The 21,772-nt window shown below is 42.3% G+C and overlaps 1 protein-coding gene across 6 annotated transcripts in view; it reads left to right on the top strand.

Annotated features, from left to right (window-relative positions):
- LOC126235685 (ankyrin repeat and fibronectin type-III domain-containing protein 1) overlaps positions 1–21,772 on the top strand; it is a 760,613-nt gene that overhangs the window by 566,138 nt on the left and 172,703 nt on the right. For all 6 annotated transcript variants that reach the window (XM_049944422.1, XM_049944426.1, XM_049944427.1 and 3 more), the window contains 2 exons: positions 2,847–2,925; positions 20,595–20,698. In XM_049944422.1, coding sequence (XP_049800379.1) covers positions 2,847–2,925; positions 20,595–20,698 — 183 coding nt within the window. The remainder of the gene's footprint in view (positions 1–2,846; positions 2,926–20,594; positions 20,699–21,772) is intronic.

Here is a 21,772-nt window from a genome sequence, read left to right as displayed (position 1 = left end):
CCACTCAGTGGACGTCCCAATCGCGGTACTGGCGTGCTAACTCCAGCCTTCGTCGTGAGATGAACAGCAGTCAGAATGGGTGCACGAATCAGGCGCCTGCTAAGACGTACACGCAACGTTCGCTGAACGGTCGTTGAAGAGACACTGTTGGAAGCCCCTCGGTTCATCTGGGCGGTCACTTGCTGAACAATTGCACCTCTATTCACCCGCACACATTTCCGCAGCCGTCGTCATGCCTGTCGCCTATGGCCCATGATGCACCGCAGTTTCCTTGGCACCGGTTTTGAATAGCGCCATTTCGCCATTCAGTTTTTAGCAGTTTTTAGCAAACAGAACACAGCATGTTGTTATCAATGGAGAGACGTCTACAGACGTTAAAGTAACCTCTGGCGTGCCACAGGGGAGTGTTATGGGACCATTGCTTTTCACAATATATATAAATGACCTAGTAGATAGTGTCGGAAGTTCCATGCGGCTTTTCGCGGATGATGCTGTAGTATACAGAGAAGTTGCAGCATTAGAAAATTGTAGCGAAATGCAGGAAGATCTGCAGCGCATAGGCACTTGGTGCAGGGAGTGGCAACTGACCTTTAACATAGACAAATGTAATGTATTGCGAATACATAGAAAGAAGGATCCTTTATTGTATGATAGCGGAACAAACACTGGTAGCAGTTACTTCTGTAAAATATCTGGGAGTATGCGTGCGGAACGATTTGAAGTGGAATGATCATATAAAATTAATTGTTGGAAAGGCGGGTACCAGGTTGAGATTCATTGGGAGAGAGAAAATGTGGTCCATCAACAAAGGAGGTGCCTTACAAAACACTCGTTCGACCTATACTTGAGTATTGCTCATCAGTGTGGGATCCGTACCAGATCGGGTTGACGGAGGAGATAGAGAAGATCCAAAGAAGAGCGGCGCGTTTCGTCACAGGGTTATTTGGTAACCGTGATAGCGTTACGGAGATGTTTAACAAACTCAAGTGGCAGACTCTGCAAGAGAGGCGCTCTGCATCGCGGTGTAGCTTGCTCGCCAAGTTTCGAGAGGGTGCGTTCCTGGATGAGGTATCGAATATATTGCTTCCCCCTACTTATACCTCCCGAGGAGATCACGAATGTAAAATTAGAGAGATTAGAGCGCGCACGGAGGCTTTCAGACAGTCGTTCTTCCCGCGAACCATACGCGACTGGAACAGGAAAGGGAGGTAATGACAGTGGCACGTAAAGTGCCCTCCGCCACACACCGTTGGGTGGCTTGCGGAGTATAAATGTAGATGTAGATGCACGATTTACTTTAAGCACGGCGGCACGAAAACAGTTTACAGACTTATCCGTTTCGTCACTGCTTCCATCCTTGTCCCGAAAGCCAACGTAATGCATTTTGGGTGTCAGATAAATCGCTCCGTTTCCGCATTACGACGGCTACTGCACTTTTTCCGCGTCCGCTCAACACGCTTTATATACCATCCGCTGCTAGTGCTGCCATCTGCCGTCTGTGAGTGGTTGTTACACGTTGACCTCGAACATAGGCAGTGGTCATATTAATGTGAGTGAGATTGGATTCCACTGGAATGTGAATGGACCGTGTAACTGAACACAGAAGGCAGTGCGAGCTATTTTTGCCTGCTTTTTAGGATGGCGATCCACGTAAAGTTATAATGACAGTTAACCTCGATTCGCTTGGTGTGCAACTCTTTTCTCGCCTTGTAATAGAGTATTGCAGACGTCTTAGCAGGAGGAAAACAACATCTACAAAACAGAGGAATCGAGCTGGACGTTTGTGTGTGATGCTTTTGTATCTGTCCGCGATAGGACATGAAGTGCGTCATTATACCACTGCTGGCACACTAGATTTTTGGCTGTAATCACAACAACAGAATATGCTTCTTATGTACGTTCTAGGATTTCAAGCGAATGAATATGTTGACGAATGATCGTTCGTATTGACTCAGTGGGAACAAGTATGAAGGGATGGAGGTACCCACATCGGACATAAATCAGAGTTATTGCGCTATTTCCTAATCCTGTTTATCGCTGCGCTCCCTGTGGCGTGTCTAACCTATCTGACTGCTTGTTTACCAGACACGTGGCGCTTTACTGCTGTTTAGGTGAGCGAAATTTTTGCAGTGCACTTTCTCCGTCCGGTAGCATCTGAGCGGACTAAGCTTGTCGTATGGCTGGAATAACGTTTCTAAACGTTGCTCCAGAAAGGTATATCAAGCTATTATCAACTAATCGAATCAAGTTTTGGCGCACTTCGTGATTCCCAGTAAGTCCAAGTTGTGTGCTTGTTTCCTCTGAATTCTTCTCTTAACCATGGAGTCGGTGACAACCAATTCCTTAAGAACGATTGAGGTTTGATGTCCCGTCGACGACGCGCGTCTTAGAGACGGAGCACGGGAAACTGGCCGAGTCCATTCCTAGGGAAACATCCCAGCATTTGCCTTAAACAATGTGGGGAAAACGCGGAAAACCTAAATTCGATGGCTGTCGCCCTGACCTTGCTAATTACTGAGGCATATTCCTCAAGAAAACCCTAATACGTAACCTTTAGTGCCGCATGTTTTTAAAGGAAAGTTTAGATAACACATTTGGACTGATTGTAAATCTATGTGAATATAATATTTTTATAGTTGAAACTCTTGATCTTCTGTCATAACACATTTATGCAAATCCATAATTTTTCTGTTTTATTGTTTGTTCATTTTGCTTACTTCTGAATAGTGTCTTTTGAATGTATTGACTGAATACCTTTTGATATTAATGTATTACAGGAAAGCTGTAGTCCGTTAAATTATGCATCCTTGATACGCCAAATATTACAAGACCTTCCTATTTTTCAGCCTTGTTTGCTGCCGTGGAGCATGGACACATCGACAGGGCAAGAACCATCCTAGAATCGACGGACGTAGACGTGAACAGGTGAGAATTCGCAACTCTCCGCCATATTTCAGTGTGTTTTTGCGTAGCATGTATTTTATTAACATCACTTAACAAGTTTTAATATTTCTTTATTCATTATATTTAATATAAACTTATTATTGCTGCATTACAATGCTGTTTCTTCTTGTCGGGTTTCGAGAATTCGAAGAGCTACTTAGAAACTGAAACTAGCGTTATTGTTAATTTCGAAAGCTCATACTTCTTAAAAAATAATACTGATTTTGTGTTTAGAGTAGTGACGCTGCGGAATTAATTTTAGAAAAAATTCATAAGCTTATATAAACTGAAGCTGAGTGGTCAGCGCGACAGAATGTCAATCTTAAGGGCCCGGGTTCGATTCCCGGCTGAGTTGGAGATTTTCTCCGCTCAGGGACTGGGTGTTGTGTTCTCCCGATCATCATAATTTCATCCCCATCGACACGCAAGTCGCCGAAGTGGCGTCAAATCGAAAGACTTGCACCAGGCGAACGGTCTACCCGACGGGAGGCCATAGTCACACGACTTTTTTTTTTTTTAACTGAAGATGTTCAAAAGTTTCATGAAAGATAGTGACAATTATTGGTATAATTGAAACGAAACGTAAATTTGTAAACTTTAGCTGTGAGAGGACGGCAAGATAAGAGTTGTGGAAGTTACAAAGCTACGACGGCAGTACATCCGCTCCTATGAGAAAGGGGGGAGGGCGGGGGGAGTCACATGTGAACGAAAGCCATGAAACACACCGTCTGGTAACATTCACAATCGAATCCCTTGTCTGAGAAGCTCGCAAGACTGAAGCGGGGCATAATCGTCAAATACGGTCGATATTTCATCGAGCATACCGCTAGCTACTGAGAGGACACGAACTTTCCCTTCTTCCACTCCATATTCTTCTTCTGCAAGCTGGGGTTCTGGCACTGAACGATTTAAATTTATGATGAGGAAGGCATCGCTGGCGCAGACCATAGAAAATAGGAAACCAGGAAGTCAAAAGACGCTTTTTAAGTTCGAGCCTTCAATGCCAATGAATAATACTTGAGATAACACCGACCAAATTTCTTTTTTATACCAACACACAAGTTTTACTGCTAACAAAAGGAATGGATGGTGCCCACTCTGCACTTCTGTCGTTTAAACGAAGATAGAGCTAGGTCCCGTACAAACCCTTTATTTGGCACTGCTATAAAATTTTGAGAAACAAATTATTTACTGGTTTTCTCCGAATAAACGGACCTTCCTGAATGTAACTAACTATATATGTTTCCATTTATTTGAAAATATATAGGATGGTGCCAATTAGTAATTAGGTTCTTACAGTGGCAAACATATTACTTTCTTTTCAGTAAACGTACCTACATATGCTTTATAAAACTGAATTGACGAAGACTGTTTGAAAATCTTCCCTCATTCGCAATAAAGAATGCCAACAGCTCTGCTGCTACAAAGATAGGTGTCTAGTGGGTGACAGCGGCACTAGCAGTTGAAATGCATTAGGACTCTTGGTGCTCTTACGATGGATATTGGTAATCAATGTTGTTTGAGAGCAACATTGTCAGTCAGAAGGTTAGATGAACCTTCTGCCCGAAATCTCTTTCATTCCTAAGGCTAAGAGCACTGTCCATATAAAATGATAAAAAAATATTTCGCACCACCTGCACTTCAGCGAACGAATGTGGGCGTAGTTACAAGGCGAACAGGAAATGAAAAAATAAGCTTTCAGAAACTGGAAAATAATTTAATAGTGAAATAGAAACCAAAACAAAACAATAATTATCTTTGAAACGAAGGTATCCTGCTGGGTAACATGCGATACCGCTGAAATGACACCATGTTCCACTTACGACTGAAAGGCTTTATTTTCCTATTGCAGTTTGCGGCGGTCTCAAGCTTAAATAATTGGCGCCGTGTCAAGAAAAGACATAAATACCAATTAACTGTGATTTACAATGGCGTAACGCGAAGATTGCAATAGCAAAATATAAGAGGCAGTTAAATGAAAACGAGACAGGTGGAAAAAAGTAAAACCAGTTTTTATTATTTCAAAAGTATTCGCCATAACTGTTAATACATTTATCGCTCTGAGACGAGGAGGTCAATGCCTTCATTGAAAAATGTTTGCGGTTGCCTACGGATCGTGATTGTACCACTTTGTCCGAAGCAAATGGACGGCCAAGGAAATCTTTCTTCAGAGCTCCAAAAATATGAAAATCACTGTGGACTGTAGGGACGATGTGTAAGGGCTTCTCAGCGAAACTTCTGCAGCATACTCGAAACAACCTGCCAACAAAATGCCCGCCCACCTCCACATTTTTGGAGCACTGAAGGAATACAGTCGTGACCGCCGATTTGCTTCGAACGAAGAGGTGAACGCCTGGGTAGAACCGTGTTTTAGTTGGCAACCGCAATCATTTTTCCATGAAGGCGGCCATCTCGTCTCGCAGTGGGATAAATGTATTAACAATTGTGGCGATTATTTTTGAAATAATAAACAGTTTACTAACTTTTTTTCATCTGTCTCGTTTTCATTTGACTACCCCTTACCCCTTACAAAATATTGACAACCACAAGTGTCAAATGTCTGTTTAGAAATCTATGCAGGCTGTGGACCGAGTTCACAAGAAGTTAATTCAATACCATGTTTCATCCCATGCATTGTAATGTGCTTGGATTCACCTAGGAATAATGTCCAAAATGTGATCGAGAGGTTGTTCCAGTCTTTAACAGTGTCCCTCCTGACATCATCCGTTGTATGAGGAGTGTTCTTCGGATGCCGCTGTGGAACCGAGTTCCCCTAAACATAGTCTGTGGGGCTCATGTCAGCTGATGCCGTAGGCCTCTCAATTTGGCTGATTCGTGCCTTCTGGAGGAAGCTGTTCACGAGGTAGTCGGCATGTGCATTACCGTCGTGAAAGACGAACCCACCGCCAAAATGTTGACACCAGGGCTGGGCAATAGGTAGGAGATGCTGCTCTGAAATCGTGCTCCCAAACATAGTCTGTGTGTTTCATGAGGATTGTGCTACCTCAATTGGGACACATTTCCGAAAAATCAGCTACAGTGCACCGGTCAACATCAGATGGTGGCTGCGAGACGAAAGACGAATAGACCAGAAACCTTCTTCTCTGCCCTCAACTTTCAAAGAAAGCTCCCCATGCCTCATGGAGGGAACGACTCTATGCTGTTGCCAGTGCAACAAACGAGAATATTGTTTATTTCACAAAAAAACAACAACAAGGAAACATGTCAGATACTTCTCACTATATGTACCCAAACGCACCATAACAAACATAATGTTGGTATTGGAATGTATCAATGTCCCACCGACTGGACGCCACCTTCATGACGAACACAATGGCTTGGGCGGCTCCCTCCGTCCCGGCTTTTGAGATCGGTACAGAAAAAGCAAAAATCTCCGGTTCAGTTATCCTCCGGGGACGGTAGTGGCAGCACGCCAGCCTCTGTCCTCAGCGAGGATGCGTGTCAGCTCTAGCCACGGAGTGGTCCACGGTCCCACTCACACGAACAGCTCAACTCCCTGAGAGGATGCTCGCCACTCGTAACAAAACTCACTGGTCGTTTTCTGGCGACAAGCAGGAACTAGAAACCACAGCGGGAGCGTACCTTCCCAGCTAGAAAAAACCAAACATTTCCTCTCTACCAAACACACCCTGTACTCCCGTGCAATAGAAGCAGAAAAATGAAACACTATGGCATAGTGATACATGAACGTCGTGTCACATGTGCAAGTAGCGTTTTTTGTTTTTTTTTTTTTTTTTTTTTTTTTTCATCAGTCTACTGACTGGTTTGATGCGGCCCGCCACGAATTCCTTTCCTGTGCTAACCTCTTCATCTCAGAGAGAGTAGCACTTGCAACCTACGTCCTCAGTTATTTGCTTGACGTATTCCAATCTTTGTCTTCCTCTACAGTTTTTGCCCTCTACAGCTCCCTCTAGTACCATGGAAGTCATTCCCTCATGTCTTAGCAGATGTCCTATCATCCTGTCCCTTCTCCTTATCAGTGTTTTTCACATATTCCTTTCCTTTCCGATTCTGCGTAGAACCTCCTCATTCTTTACCTTATCAGTCCACCTAATTTTCAACATTCGTCTATAGCACCACATCTCAAATGCTTCGATTCTCTTCTGTTCCGGTTTTCCCACAGTCCATGTTTCACTACTATACAATGCTGTACTCCAGACGTACATCCTCAGAAATTTCTTCCTCAAATTAAGGCCGGCATTTGATATTAGTAGACTTCTCTTGGCCAGAAATGCCTTTTTTGCCATAGCCTTACAATCCAGTATCTGATTTCGGAATCTCTGTCTGACCATGATGTAATCTAATTGAAATCTTCCCGTATGTCCCTACCTTTTCCGAGTATACCTCCTCCTCTTGTGATATTTGAACAGGGTATTCGCTATTACTAGCTGAAACTTGTTACAGAACTCAATTAGTCTTTCTCCTCTTTCATTCCTTGTCCCAAGCCCATATTCTCCTGTAACCTTTTCTTCTACTCCTTTCCCTACAACTGCATTCCAGTCGCTCATGACTATTAGATTTTCGTCCCCCTTTACATACTGCATTACCCTTTCAATATCCTCATACACTTTCTCTATCTGTTCATCTTCAGCTTGCGACGTCGGCATGTATACCTGAACTATCGTTGTCGGTGTTGGTCTGCTGTCGATTCTGATTAGAACAACCCGGTCACTGAACTGTTCACAGTAACACACCCTCTGCCCTACCTTCCTATTCATAACGAATCCTACACCTGTTATACCATTTCCTGCTGCTGTTGATATTACCCGATACTCATCTGACCGGAAATCCTTGTCTTCCTTCCACTTCACTTCACTGACCCCTACTTTATCTAGATTGAGCCTTTGCATTTCCCTTTTCAGATTTTCTAGTTTCCCTACCACGTTCAAGCTTCTGACATTCCACGCCCCCACTCGTAGAACGTTATCCTTTCGTTGATTATTCAATCTTTTTCTCATGGTAACCTCCCCCTTGGCAGTCCCCTCCAGGAGATCCGAATGGGGGACTATTCCGGAATCTTTTGCCAATGGAGAGATCATCATGACACTTCTTCAATTACGGGCCACATGCCCTGTGGATACACGTTACGTGTCTTTAATTCAGTGGTTTCCATTGCCTTCTGCATCCTCATGTCGTTGATCATTGCTAATTCTTCCGCCTTTAGGGGCAATTTCCCACCCCTAGGACAAGAGAGTGCCCTGAACCTCTATCCGCTCCTCCGCCCTCTTTGACAAGGCCGTTGGCAGAATGAGACTGACTTCTTATGCCGGAAGTCTTCGGCCGCCAGTGCTGATTATTTATCAAAATTTAGGCAGTGGCGGGGATCGAACCCGGGACCGAAGACGTTTTGATTATGAATCAAAGACGCTACCCCTTTTTTTGCGTCTTGTTCGTTATTGATCGTTGTGTTTGGTCGCTGCGGACGTTGCAAGACATCCTGTTGAAGTTCGGTGGTTGATCCTTCCGCTCAGTTTTTTTTATTACAGAGGCCAACCGGCTCTCTGACCGAACACGCTGAGCTACCGTGCCGGCATCAAATTAGCCACGATGTTTTAATTTTATTACCAATTTGATTGTGCCTGGTGCATGTTCCATTTTAGCGAGTTTTAACAGGTTCAAAAATGGCTCTGAGCACTATGGGACTCAACTGCTGTGGTCATAAGTCCCCTAGAACTTAGAACTACTTAAACCTAACTAACCTAAGGACAGCACACAACACCCAGCCATCACGAGGCAGAGAAAATCCCTGACCCCGCCGGGTCATGACGGTGGTGCAAAACTTTTTGTGAGCAGTCTGGAAGTAAGGGTTATGATCTTCATATTGGAGTAACCTATGGGTCAACCGGGTGTTCTCTGCGATCTCTAACTTGCATAGCTTTCTACCGTTGTAAATGTCCGAAACATTGACCTTATGCTATGACGGCCTGTTTCCCTAAGCACGTTCGTTTATTAAAATACGGTGAAAGATGGAGTGGGGAAGTATGTAAGAGGTTAACTTCGATATCATTAGAGACATCGGACTAGCGCAGTCTAACAAGAATGACTGAGGTAGTGGCGCATACACATGTTGAAGGACGTATCCCGGGCTTAACCGTAAGTGATTCAGGATAGCAACAGTAAACCTAAATCAACCCGGAGGGGAGTCAACGATGATTCCGCCGAGCACTACACCATCTCGTTTGGGGTTACTAGGTGTCATTTGGGAATGGATGAGGGGACTAACTTGCGACTCTTGGTTCAAGATTCGAGTGTAAAGAATGAACTCACCTAACCAATGATTAGAAAGAATCAGCCTCGATTGCAAATAGAAACCGGATGTTGACCTAGGTTTCGGTGCGGATAACCACGCCTTCTTCGGAACACAAACTACAAACTGCCTAAAGAGGCATGGTCCAACATTAATACGGCAGTTTGTAGTTTTAGTGTGTTCCGAAGAAGGCGGGGTTATCCGCGCCGAAACCTAGGTCAACATCCGGTTTCTATTTGCAATCGAGGCGGATTCTTTCTAATCATTAAATTATTCACGATTGCTGACGCGCTGCCATGTTAAATGTTCTCACCTAACCAACACTGTATCCTAAGTAGAGTCAAAAATTGCAGTTAACAGAATAGTGTTCCTGATCTAATTCGGAGAAACATGAGACTCAATCTCGCTGCGCAACGAAGTACTACAAAAGAGCAGTACGTTCAAAGTCCTTCGAGAATGGATAACCCGTGGTGAGCATGAACTACTGCACACTGATTATCGCACCTGAAAAATCATAATATATACGATCTTAAATCGTACTTGTTTATTCTTAAACTTATTCTGCAACACGTAGCAAACTTCCCCCATTGTTTATCTGAAAATGCCCAAACATAGCTGCAAAGTGACAATACATAAAATCGAAATTTGAAGTTTCAAAGACAGCGAGGGAAAGTTGAGTCTTATTGAAAAGGAGGCGTATAGACAGTTACAAGGAGGACAAAATTGTATGACCTAAGAATTACGTCCAGAGTCTTCATCAGTTCTGCAAAAGGGAACGAACGCTGAGAGTTGGTGTACATGATACGTTTGAAAATTTCGGGAAACGTTAAAAGGTTAAAAGGTATTAATTATTTTCACTCCGGAGGTAAGCACAGAACTTTTATCGAAGCGTTCGACTCTCTGAACCACTAACAACTGAAAGCGCTTGGAGGAAGGAGTAGACTACAGATTAACCGGTAAATTTTAGGAGCAACAAAAATGTAGCAGTGCTTAATCCATCAAAAATTCGATGGGCTGCAGGCGCCTGGAATTTGTGATGTCAGCTGTGAATGCGGATTAGCTTACATCGGACAGACAAGGAGAACTGCCAGTATTCGACTGAAAGAGGACGAACATCATGTATGTCTCAGACAATGCAGTAAATAGGCTGGGGCTGGATTAGGTAAACTGATTGAGTTCGAGTGGGCTAGCGTGCTAGCTTGGGAGTCCCTCTGCCTTCAAAAAGGAAGCTAAGAAAGGCAATCGAGTGAGTCAGTGGGTCCTCAAACATGATGAGTATACAAGCTATCATGGGGTTGGCTGTTAGCAGACATCACAGAGTTGCCAGATTTTCGTAAACAAAGAGCGGATTTCTTGTGAATCTGACACATTTAAACTGAACAAAGCCGGGATCCCCCCTTCCTCTCCTTCCTCACTAAAAATTAGAATTAACACATTCAGGCCTAAAATTCAGGTTTATATCCGACAATTACTGGTATATTATTTTCAATCCGTGAAGTGTTTCAGAGCCACAGCTGTAATATATACAACTTTGAATTGACTCAAAACAAGCAAAAAATAAAACTCCGTCCGGACATGCCGGGAAGACCCAACGGTACAGACCGACACTGCCATTCTCAGCCCATGCGCTTCACTGGACAGTCAACACCAGCTCTCCCGGCCTTTATCAGTTTTCGTGACAGGAACCGTTGATTCTCAATCATGTGGCTCCTCATGTAGCCTCACAAGGGCTCAGTGCATCGCGCTTGCCAAGAGCGCTCGGCATGCCCGACGGTCACCCATCCAAGCGGTAACCAAACCCGAGAGCGCTGAACATCGATGATCTGATTGGAGCCGGTGTGACCACTGCGGTAATGCAGTTGTCGAACTATAGCAACGCTCTGTATTGTACATTACCGGAACGGCGAGCTCATGGTCAACGATGGAGAAGCAGCTGCTTTTCGATTCCGTATAGCTGCACCTCAGAGGTTATGATATACGAGGGGCGTTTGAAAAGTCCGTGCAAAATCCGAGAGATGGCACCACCGGCGCGTGTCGAGGTCGTGTTTAGTTAGTAGCATCTTTGGAAAGAACGCACACTAGGTTTCAGCCACATTGGTCTATTTCTTTGTGTTTGGCATTCGTGTGAATCAAGGAAGTTGAGTAACTGTCAAAAAATGGACGAAAAAGAATTTCGTATGGTGATTAAACATTACTTTATGAAAGGCAAAACGCCCCAGGAGACTAAAGAGAAGCTTGATAAACATTACGGTGACTCTGCACCTTCCCAGATAGCATAGTAAGCCGGTTTCAAACTTGTTTCCAGATGTAAAGTTCAAGTATGTAAGCTTGATCAAAGCTGGAATATTCAGGCCTGTTATTTGGATTCAAGCTTGAAACAAACATCAGAGTTGGCAGAGTTCAAGCTATATTTCAAGCTTGACTTATCAAGTTTGGCTCCAGCTGTATCTACACATGCGGAATACAGCCTGGTATTTACAGCTTGTTTTAAGCTACATAATTATTAATCTGAATTTATTGAACCTAATTAATTAAATAAATATCAGAATGGAAATGGTGTGAGAAAAAAATTATCAAGACATGTATGTTTAAATTTTTCTATTTTCAAAGTGTTTAAAATTGTTTTATTTTAAAATTTAATTATTCTGAAGCCCCTTCGGCCCTAGCACACAGACCAGAGCAGGATCAAATATCGCTGACTTCTGCCGGTATAATGATCCTGTAACAGGTAAAAGAAAATGTTAGCCATACTTAAACATAAAAAATGTAAAAAGTTGAAACTGATCTACCTAAATATAATTTATGCCCCAGATTAGCAAAATAACTTCAAACTCACTGATGTAGTAAGAATCATTAACTAGTATAAATGTCACTGAGTAAGCAGCTGCTTCTGGTGACTTCATTCCAAAGAGTTTAAAAGTAATTTGAAATAACTTTTTGCTTGAAATTTTTAAAGTAAAGATGACATTTGGGTAATTTTGCGATGACTTCATGAAGAAGCCACACATCACTATTTCTAACAGTTTCAGGGCCATTTAATCTGAATTATAAAGAAACTACTGTTTAGAAAAATGTAGACGTTTTATTCTATCCATAATTATTTTTTGGTGAGTAAACCTGAATAAAAATGAAATAAAAGATGAAATCGAAATGAATTTAAGAAATTACCAGTTCAGTGGAACTGAAATGTAAAACAACAAAAAAGGCGAGATTTTAAAAAGGTAAAATAACATTAAGTTTTAATTTATTGGTGCCACGTACTAGAGAGCTAGTTTAAAATGACCTCTTTTTGCTGAACAACTTGTAATATGTATTCTTAGCTGGTAATCCATTTCACTTTCATCCAGGCTCAATTTTTCTATCTAAAAGAATATGATATTTCTTGACGTTACATAATAATATTTAACATTTGTAATATTAGCGTACCACTAGAGAAAAATGCACCAACGTACCTGTAATACACTAATATCCTCTTCAGACCCGGTGTAGCAGTAAGGCAGGAGACACCACACACTTAACGAACTATTTTCCAGTATAAAACAAACTCCACAACAGTCAACAATCATTAACGCGCGTCACAAAGGTAAAATGGCCGTAAACCTAGCAAAGTCAGTGCAAGGCTTATAAACGCTTGTGGCGCTTCCTGTGTACGTCTATGGAAGCTATGCTGCGCGCGCATCTGCTGTACAGCCTTCCAGGGAAATTACAGTTTATTTCAAGCTTGGGAAAATTATTTTAATTCAAGCTCAATTTTTACAGCTTGATGTAAACTGTGTAACAGGTTGATTTTTCAATCTTGAATTTTCAAATGAACCTAAACTCAATATCCACCTTGAAATAAGCTGTGTAACGGGTTGAGTTTTCAATCTTGAATTTTCAACTGAACCTAAACTCAATATCCACCTTGAAATAAGCTTGAGTGCTAGCTGGGTTCGATTAGAACAGTTTATAAGTGGTTTCAAAATTTTTGGAGTGGCCATGGGGGCACAAGTGATGCTGAATGTTCTGGACGCCCTGTGGAGGTTACGACTCCACAAATCATTGATGATATGGTGATGGATGACAGAAGGTGCGTGAGATTGCTAGTGCTGTGGGCATCTCGAATGAACGGGTACATAATATTTTGCATAAACATTTGGACATGAGAAAGCTATCCACAAGATGGGCTCCGCGATTGCTCAAGCTTGACCAAAAACGGAATCGTGTGAAGTGTTGCAAGGAGGGTTTGCAGCTGTTCAGGAAGAATCCGCAGGACTTTAAGCGACGTTTCGTCACTGTGGATGAAACATGGGTACATTACTATACTCCTGAGACCAAACAACAATCCAAACAATGGGTTACCAAGGGAGAATCTGCGCCAAAAAAGGCCAAGACCATTCCTTCGGCCAGAAAGGTTATGGCGACTGTCTTTTGGGATTCGCAAGGGATAATCCTCGTCGACTATCTGGAAAAGGGTAAAACTATTACAGGTGCATATTACTCATCGTTATTGGACCGGTTGAAAACCGAGCTGTAAGAAAAACGCCGGCTATTGGACTGCAAACGGGTTGATTTTTCAATCTTGAATTTTCAACTGAACCTAAACTCAATATCCACCTTGAAATAAGCTTGAGTGCTAGCTAGGTTCGATTAGAACAGTTTATAAGTGGTTTCAAAATTTTTGGAGTGGCCATGGGGGCACAAGTGATGCTGAATGTTCTGGACGCCCTGTGGAGGTTACGACTCCACAAATCATTGATGATATGGTGATGGATGACAGAAGGTGCGTGAGATTGCTAGTGCTGTGGGCATCTCGAATGAACGGGTACATAATATTTTGCATAAACATTTGGACATGAGAAAGCTATCCGCAAGATGGGCTCCGCGATTGCTCAAGCTTGACCAAAAACGGAATCGTGTGAAGTGTTGCAAGGAGGGTTTGCAGCTGTTCAGGAAAAATCCGCAGGACTTTAAGCGACGTTTCGTCACTGTGGATGAAACATGGGTACATTACTATACTCCTGAGACCAAACAACAATCCAAACAATGGGTTACCAAGGGAGAATCTGCGCCAAAAAAGACCAAGACCATTCCTTCGGCCAGAAAGGTTATGGCGACTGTCTTTTGGGATTCGCAAGGGATAATCCTCGTCGACTATCTGGAAAAGGGTAAAACTATTACAGGTGCATATTATTCATCGTTATTGGACCGATTGAAAACCGAGCTGTAAGAAAAACGCCGGCTATTGGACTGCAAAAAAAGTCCTTTTCCATCATGACAACGCACCAGCACACACCTCAGCAGTTGTGGTCCCAAAATTATTGGAAATCTAATTCCAACTCGTTTCACATCCCTCCTATTCTCCAGACTTGGCTCCCTCGGACTGCTATTTGTTCCCCAATTTGAAGAAATGGCTGGCGGGGAAAAGGTTTTATTCAAACGAGGAGGTGATTGCAGCAACTAATAGCTATTTTGCAGACTTGGACAATTCCTATTATTCGGAAGGGATCAACAAATTAGAACAGCGTTGGACGAAGTGTGTAAGTCTAAAAGGAGACTACGTCGAAAAATATAAAATGTTTACCCAAACACGTAAGTAGTTTTTGTTTTTGCACGGACTTTTCAAAGGCCCCTCGTATGTGGGGAAGCAATTACACTATAAGCCCGAAGGCTTCCGATTTCTACCCAGTCAGAATCAGAAGCGGTTCATCCCTATAGCACATGGTACGGGCGTTGCTGCCGCGCGGTTATTTGTGTCTCGTCCGATAGAAAACAGTTACACTCATATTTCGGTTATTTCTTCTTTTGCAGTCGCGTCCACACGTCTTTCGTGTTAGAAAAATGAAGAAACTAGCCGCACTATACATCTCTACTGTGTTGTTGTTGTTGTGGTCTTCAGTCCTGAGACTGGTTTGATGCAGCTCTCCATTTTACTCTATCCTGTGCAAGCTTCTTCATCTCCCAGTACCTACTGCAACCTACATCCTTCTGAATCTGCTTAGTGTATTCATCTCTTGGTCTCCCTCTACGATTTTTACCCTCCACGCTGCCCTCCAATGCTAAATTTGTGATCCCTTGATGCCTTAAAACATGTCCTACCAACCGATCCCTTCTTCTAGTCAAGTTGTGCCACAAACTTCTCTTCTCCCCAATCCTATTCAATACCTCCTCATTAGTTACGTGATCTACCCACCTTATCTTCAGCATTCTTCTGTAGCACCATATTTCGAAAGCTTCTATTCTCTTCTTGTCCAAACTGGTTATCGTCCATGTTTCACTTCCATACATGGCTACACTCCATACAAATATTTTTAGAAACGACTTCCTGACACTTAAATCAATACTCGATGTTAACAAATTTCTCTTCTTCAGAAACGATTTCCTTGCCATTGCCAGTCTACATTTTATATCCTCTCTACTTCGACCATCATCAGTTATTTTACTCCCTAAATAGCAAAACTCCTTTACTACTTTAAGTGTCTCATTTCCTAATCTAATCCCCTCAGCATCACCCGATTTAATTTGACTACATTCCATTATCCTCGTTTTGCTTTTGTTGATATTCATCTTATATCCTCCTTTCAAGACACTGTCCATTCCGTTCAACTGCTCTTCCAAGTCCTTTGCTGTCTCTGACAGAATTACAATGTCATCGGCGAACCTCAAAGTTTTTACTTCTTCTCCATGAATTTTAATACCTACTCCGAATTTTTCTTTTGTTTCCTTTACTGCTTGCTCAATATACAGATTGAATAACATCGGGGAGAGGCTACAACCCTGTCTCACTCCTTTCCCAACCAACATCTCTACTGGTCGCATCAAAATATTTCTCAGTAACGGGTTAGGTGAGCGATTAATTGAAAGACAGTTTTGGAGTAAAAACTTCGGTATATTGTTTGATACAAAACACCGCCAAGCCCGTGCTAATCTTAAGTTACAGTTTCGTCATTCACACGCAGTCACTCTCAATGTAATAGCTAGCTTATGATATCGAACCAAATCTAACACGAGAAAGGATTGTCTGTGACAGAATGCTCGCTCAAATATTATACTATTCGACCACTACTAATGTTCAGTTTGCAGTCGCGCCTTGTACAATAGTCACAAGTTACATATTAAAATCGAAATTTCATATGTTAGTATTTCCACATGTTAGCGTCCACTTTGCGAAACTTCACGGTCGAACTACTATTCCGAAAAATTTTCATATCTACTCATGGCTCCACATATCCACGCCCGGCATGATCATGTCTGAGATCCGAACTGAGCTCTTTAGACTTCACAAAGCAATTCTTATGCCCACAAAATACGCGCGAACGTAGCGTCCTCTGATTGCTGATAGACATCGTAGGCAATCCGATATTAATATTAAACTGCGCAATCCCGCTTCTTTTACTTTTGAGCAATCACAAGTTTAAAAGCTTTTATAAACAACTTACTAAATGAAACCGACAGCTATAAAAATAACACCCTCTTTAAGTAACAGAGTAATCGTAAAATGTTTCTTGATTCCCCAGTCCGATGAAGTTGCTAATTGCACTTCACAATTTTCCCCGAGTACGATTCACTCTCAGTACACAGCTCACACGCTAACGTATAATCAGTCAATAGCCACAACGATATTCATTTATCATCTTACTTTCCATTCATACCATCATTCACACTAATAAACAAATTAAATCAACAGTAACTAATGAAAGTGCTAATAATCGAAATAAACACAGTTTTGTTTCCCAATATACAGTTTCCACTGCTTGATAATTTCATAGTCCGTAAGATACTGACACCTTTTGGCCACAGTCGAAACTGCATGCAGTTAGTCATTGGATCAGAGCGCATCTGTCATGAGAAACATGACTCATGTATGAAGCTGTTGCTACTCTTACTTAGTAAAGGTGCGATATGAAGCGTTACGCCTCAGCGTGTGAACCTTCTATTGCTCCACAGAGACCTTTCACTGCTTTTGTATATAAAAAGTTTCGAAATTTAAGTGCATCGAGAGGTTTGCAGTGTTCACGCAAGACCTTCTGTGCAGTGTGAGTGCTACGCGCTGACCTGCAGATTACCAGCTGCTCTGCAATGTGCAGTGCGCGTCGGCTCTCAGGGACCCCGCACCGTATTGGCTATTTTTCCGGGGAAATTAATCATCGGTAATTTGAACTGAAAATAAGAACACTGTTTAGGATTACTTGCGCGTGGGAATGCATTACAGTGATGTAAAATTGTGTTTTTCTGTTTTACTAAACCACATTTTACGTTCCGCAGATTGACACAAGAATTTTATTTACATTTTCTGTTCCATTACGGTCTGCTGTGCAGTATTATGAAACTGTGCCACAATATTGTCTACAGACATAATTTACCCTACACTGCTAATACAGCTTCCCTAAAAATCGACGTTTATACACCATCGACCCTTAACGACATAGGCTGCTCAGCGAACCAGTCGATTGACACGAATACAGCCAAAGTCTGGCAGTTATACATTTGTGCGAAGGTGAGTGCTAATGTAGTTCAGTTAGTGCTGGAATATGCATTCCTGTTTTAAGTTCGCGCCACTGATTCTGAGGTAAGCCGCAGTGCGCCTTCACAGTGTGTGAGTACAACATACTGAAACGCATTTCTGTAAAGTTTTTATGCTTGTTTTAGTGTTTCACCCATTCGGATACGCCAATTTGCTCATTGTTCCCCGCCAAATGTTATAGTGTTATGTTTCATGCTTCCACCGTTTGGTAAAACGTGTGTGTCGACTGAGACGGGTAATTTTGGAGTCTTGATTAATCTTGCTCAGATACTAATTCAGAAATCAATATGTCTAGCATCTGCTAATGGATAAATTAGTGAGATAAAATATTTTCGGCCGTTTTCAGATATAATACAAAAGTTAAAAAAAATGCACTTCATAAGTAATGAAAGTACCACAAAAGTTACAAAGTATCCAGTACGAATTCTACATGCCAGTAATATCCACAAGTGCTTACAGGAGAGCATGTTGAACAACTTTGTAAGTAGGCTGTTTATGTTTTCTTATTGGCAACGTTACGTAGCGCTCTGTATGAAAATCACTGGCTGTGCTGTGTGCAGTCTGTGGCTAGTTTGCATTGTTGTCTGCCATTGTAGTGTTGGGCAGCTGGATGTGAACAGCGCGTAGCGTTGCGCAGTTGGAGGTGAGCCGCCATCAGTGGTGGATGTGGTGAGAGAGATGGCGGAGTTTTGAAATTTGTAACACTGCATGTCATGAACTGCTATAAATATTATGACTATTAAGGTAAATACATTGTTTGTTCTCTATTAAAATCTTTCATTTGCTAACTATGCATATCAGTAGTTAGTGCCTTCAGTAGTTTGAATCTTTTATTTAGCTGGCAGTAGTGGCGCTCGCTGTATTGCAGTAGCTTGAGTAACGAAGATTTTTGTGAGGTAAGTGATTTGTGAAAGGTATAGGTTAATGTTAGTCAGGGCCATTCTTTTGTAGGGATTTTTGAAAGTCAGATTGCGTTGCGCTAAAAGTATTGTGTATCAGTTTAAGCACAGTCTCGTATAATAGTTCAAAGGGGACGTTTCAACTTCACGTAAGGTGAAAACCAAAAAGAACAATTATGAAAACATTTCAAACTGCAGTAGATGTTACTGCCAGTGTTGCCACCTGTTTGACATCGTGCTACAGATACCATAATTTAGACGAACATAATTGGCTTTTAGTATGCCTTGTGAAATAGAAAATATTTTACTTATTTTTATCAGCTAGAATTATTCTTTTCATTGTGATATGGTACGTAAGAGATTCTTAATCTTGTATGACATCGAAACACGGTAAAGTGTGGCATCATAATTACTCCAAATTACGAGGGTCATTATAACAGTAAAGAACCTATGTTCCTCCAGACATGTTTGTTCAAGACAATGAGGGAAGACTTATTTTACGACATATTTTGATACCTTAGCTGTTAGTTTGCGTAGTCACTGTCCAAATTTAAATGTTTGTGGTAGCGTTTCGCAAGCTGTCGTATGCGTGCTGCTTATTCAGTTACCACCAAGTTCTATAAACAGTCATTAATTGGGAAGAGATGGTAATCATTAGGAGCTAAAGCCAGGATGTAAGGCGCATGGTTCAAAAACTACCCATTACAACTGCCGAAGCAAATCCTTCGCAGAATGTGAGCGAACGTTATCGTGAAGAGAAACAATGCAACTTGACGACAACCCACGCCGTTTGCATTGATCGGTGATCAGCTTGGCAGTAGGCCGCTGAAATTATGGTCTCTCCTCCAAGCATCAAGTCGATGACTAGAACTTCCTTTCGATTCCAAAAAACTTTGGCCATAATCTTTCTTGTGCCCAGAGTTTGTTTGGACTTTTTGGTTTGATGGGAGATCGTGGACGATCCCGTTCCATTGACTGCTGCTTTGGTCTTGGGCTTATATGCGAAACATAGATTTCCTCAGCAGTAACAATATCAAACTTCCTGGCAGATTAAAACTGTGTGCCCGACCGAGACTCGAACTCGGGACCTCTGCCTTTTCGTGGGCAAGTGCTCTACCAACTGAACTACCGAAGCACGACTCACGCCCGGTACTCACAGCTTTACTTCTGCCAGTACCTCGTCTCCTACCTTCCAAACTTTACAGAAGCTCTCCTGCGAACCTTGCAGAACTAACACTCCTGAAAGAAAGGATATTGCGGAGACATGGCTTAGCCACAGCCTGGGGGATGTTTCCAGAATGAGATTTTCACTCTGCAGCGGAGTGTGCGCTGATATGAAACTTCCTTTCTTTCAGGAGTGCTAGTTCTGCAAGGTTCGCAGGAGAGCTTCTGTAAAGTTTGGAAGGTAGGAGACGAGGTACTGGTAGAAGTAAAGCTGTGAGTACCGGGCGTGAGTCGTGCTTCGGTAGCTCAGTTGGTAGAGCATTTGCCCGCGAAAAGGCAAAGGTCCCGAGTTCGAGTCTCGGTCGGTCACACAGTTTTAATCTGCCAGGAAGTTTCATACCAGCGCACACTCCGCTGCAGAGTGAAAATCTCATTCTGGTAACAATATCGTTCAAAAACTTCTCACCGTCCTTTTCGTATCAACTGAAAAATATGCAACTGTCAAAAGTCGAGAAATCCACCTGGCCCAAATCACCACTAAAAGTTTCATAAAGAACTGATCGCTAAATTTCAGCAAAGCCTAAGTTTAGCCCATCAGTAAATGTTGAATTTTATCCTCACTCATTCATTCGATTTCGTCAGTAACTTCTGAAAGTTGACCTAATCGTTCTTCATCACGAACATCGTCAGATGAAAACGTTATTTACTTTTGGAACGGCCCTCCCGTCTGATTGCGACGATACCAACCAGAATATTCGTGCCTAATGCGTTGTGAGCTGCGAAGTTTGTATGCGGACGTGGTACGTTTCTGTTGCAGTGTCAACAGCGACGGCCTGTCGCCCCTCGACGTGGCGGTGCTCAACAACAACCGACAACTCGCCAAGATGCTGGTGGCTTTCGGGGCACAGGAAGGAAACCAGTGTGAGTGCTCTCAGCTTGTAGCTTCCACCACCTGTCAGTTAACGCTTTTCCCTCTGCTTTCTTTCCAACACAGGAACTGCGAAGTAATTGTTACTATACAGAGTGACTCAGCTGCCCCTACCGATGGGTTTCATGCAACCCGCAGTGCCTTCAAATACAACATGTAAAATTTTCATATTCTCTCACCCACTATGCGCAGACTAGTAGTTCTACAGAAAAAATGAAAAGGACCTTACATGGGGGCTTAATTAAATGTAGATTATGCAAATAATTTTAATTTTCAGTAGCTGTATGTCCGGCTACGAAGTCTCGTAACCGGTTGGCCCTGACTAGTATTACTCCGCAATCTGACTGCACAGAATAACAACAAAGAACGAAAGAAAACTTCCGGTAACACAATTAATTAATTAAGTCCCCAGCAACTATGAAAGCTACGAAACAACAAGGCACAAGTGTCGCTGTTCTGTGTGTGGAAGTGTGATTCAACGTACACATCTGGCACGGTTCTTCCTCAATAAGACCAGATATTTTAAACACCATTTATACTGAAGTAAAAAAAACAGGAATACTATAATTGCACATAGAAACCAGAAATACAGTCTAATACAAGAACACAAGCCAGATGCTTTGTTGACTGAACCTGTGACCAAGAGGCATTATTGTTTAAGACATTGAAATAATAAAAAAAGGAATTTTTTACCTTCATATATATTGTCGAAAAGCACACTCTGATCATTACAGCATCCCCAATCCAACAATATCTAGTGTCTAGCCCATCAAAACAATATGACAACATCTGAATATGCACTCTCCATGGGAACTTCTCTACAATGACTCCACTGCTACATCTCAACAAGCACTGCCTACTGCTACTTCTCAATAAGCACTCTCCACTACCACATCTCAACAAACACTGCCTACTGCTACTTCTCAATAAGCACTCTCCAGCACCACATCTCAACAAGCACTGCCTACTACGACTTCTCGACAAGAACTGCCTACTGCTACTTCTCAATAAGCACTGCCAGTGGAGGCGGCTGAATAATACTCTTTGGCGCAATCTCTGGCGCTGTG

This window comes from Schistocerca nitens, chromosome 2, assembly GCF_023898315.1.
Source record: "Schistocerca nitens isolate TAMUIC-IGC-003100 chromosome 2, iqSchNite1.1, whole genome shotgun sequence".
In the NCBI taxonomy this organism is placed as follows: domain Eukaryota; kingdom Metazoa; phylum Arthropoda; class Insecta; order Orthoptera; family Acrididae; genus Schistocerca; species Schistocerca nitens.
This window is presented reverse-complemented; position numbering and strand designations above follow the sequence as displayed.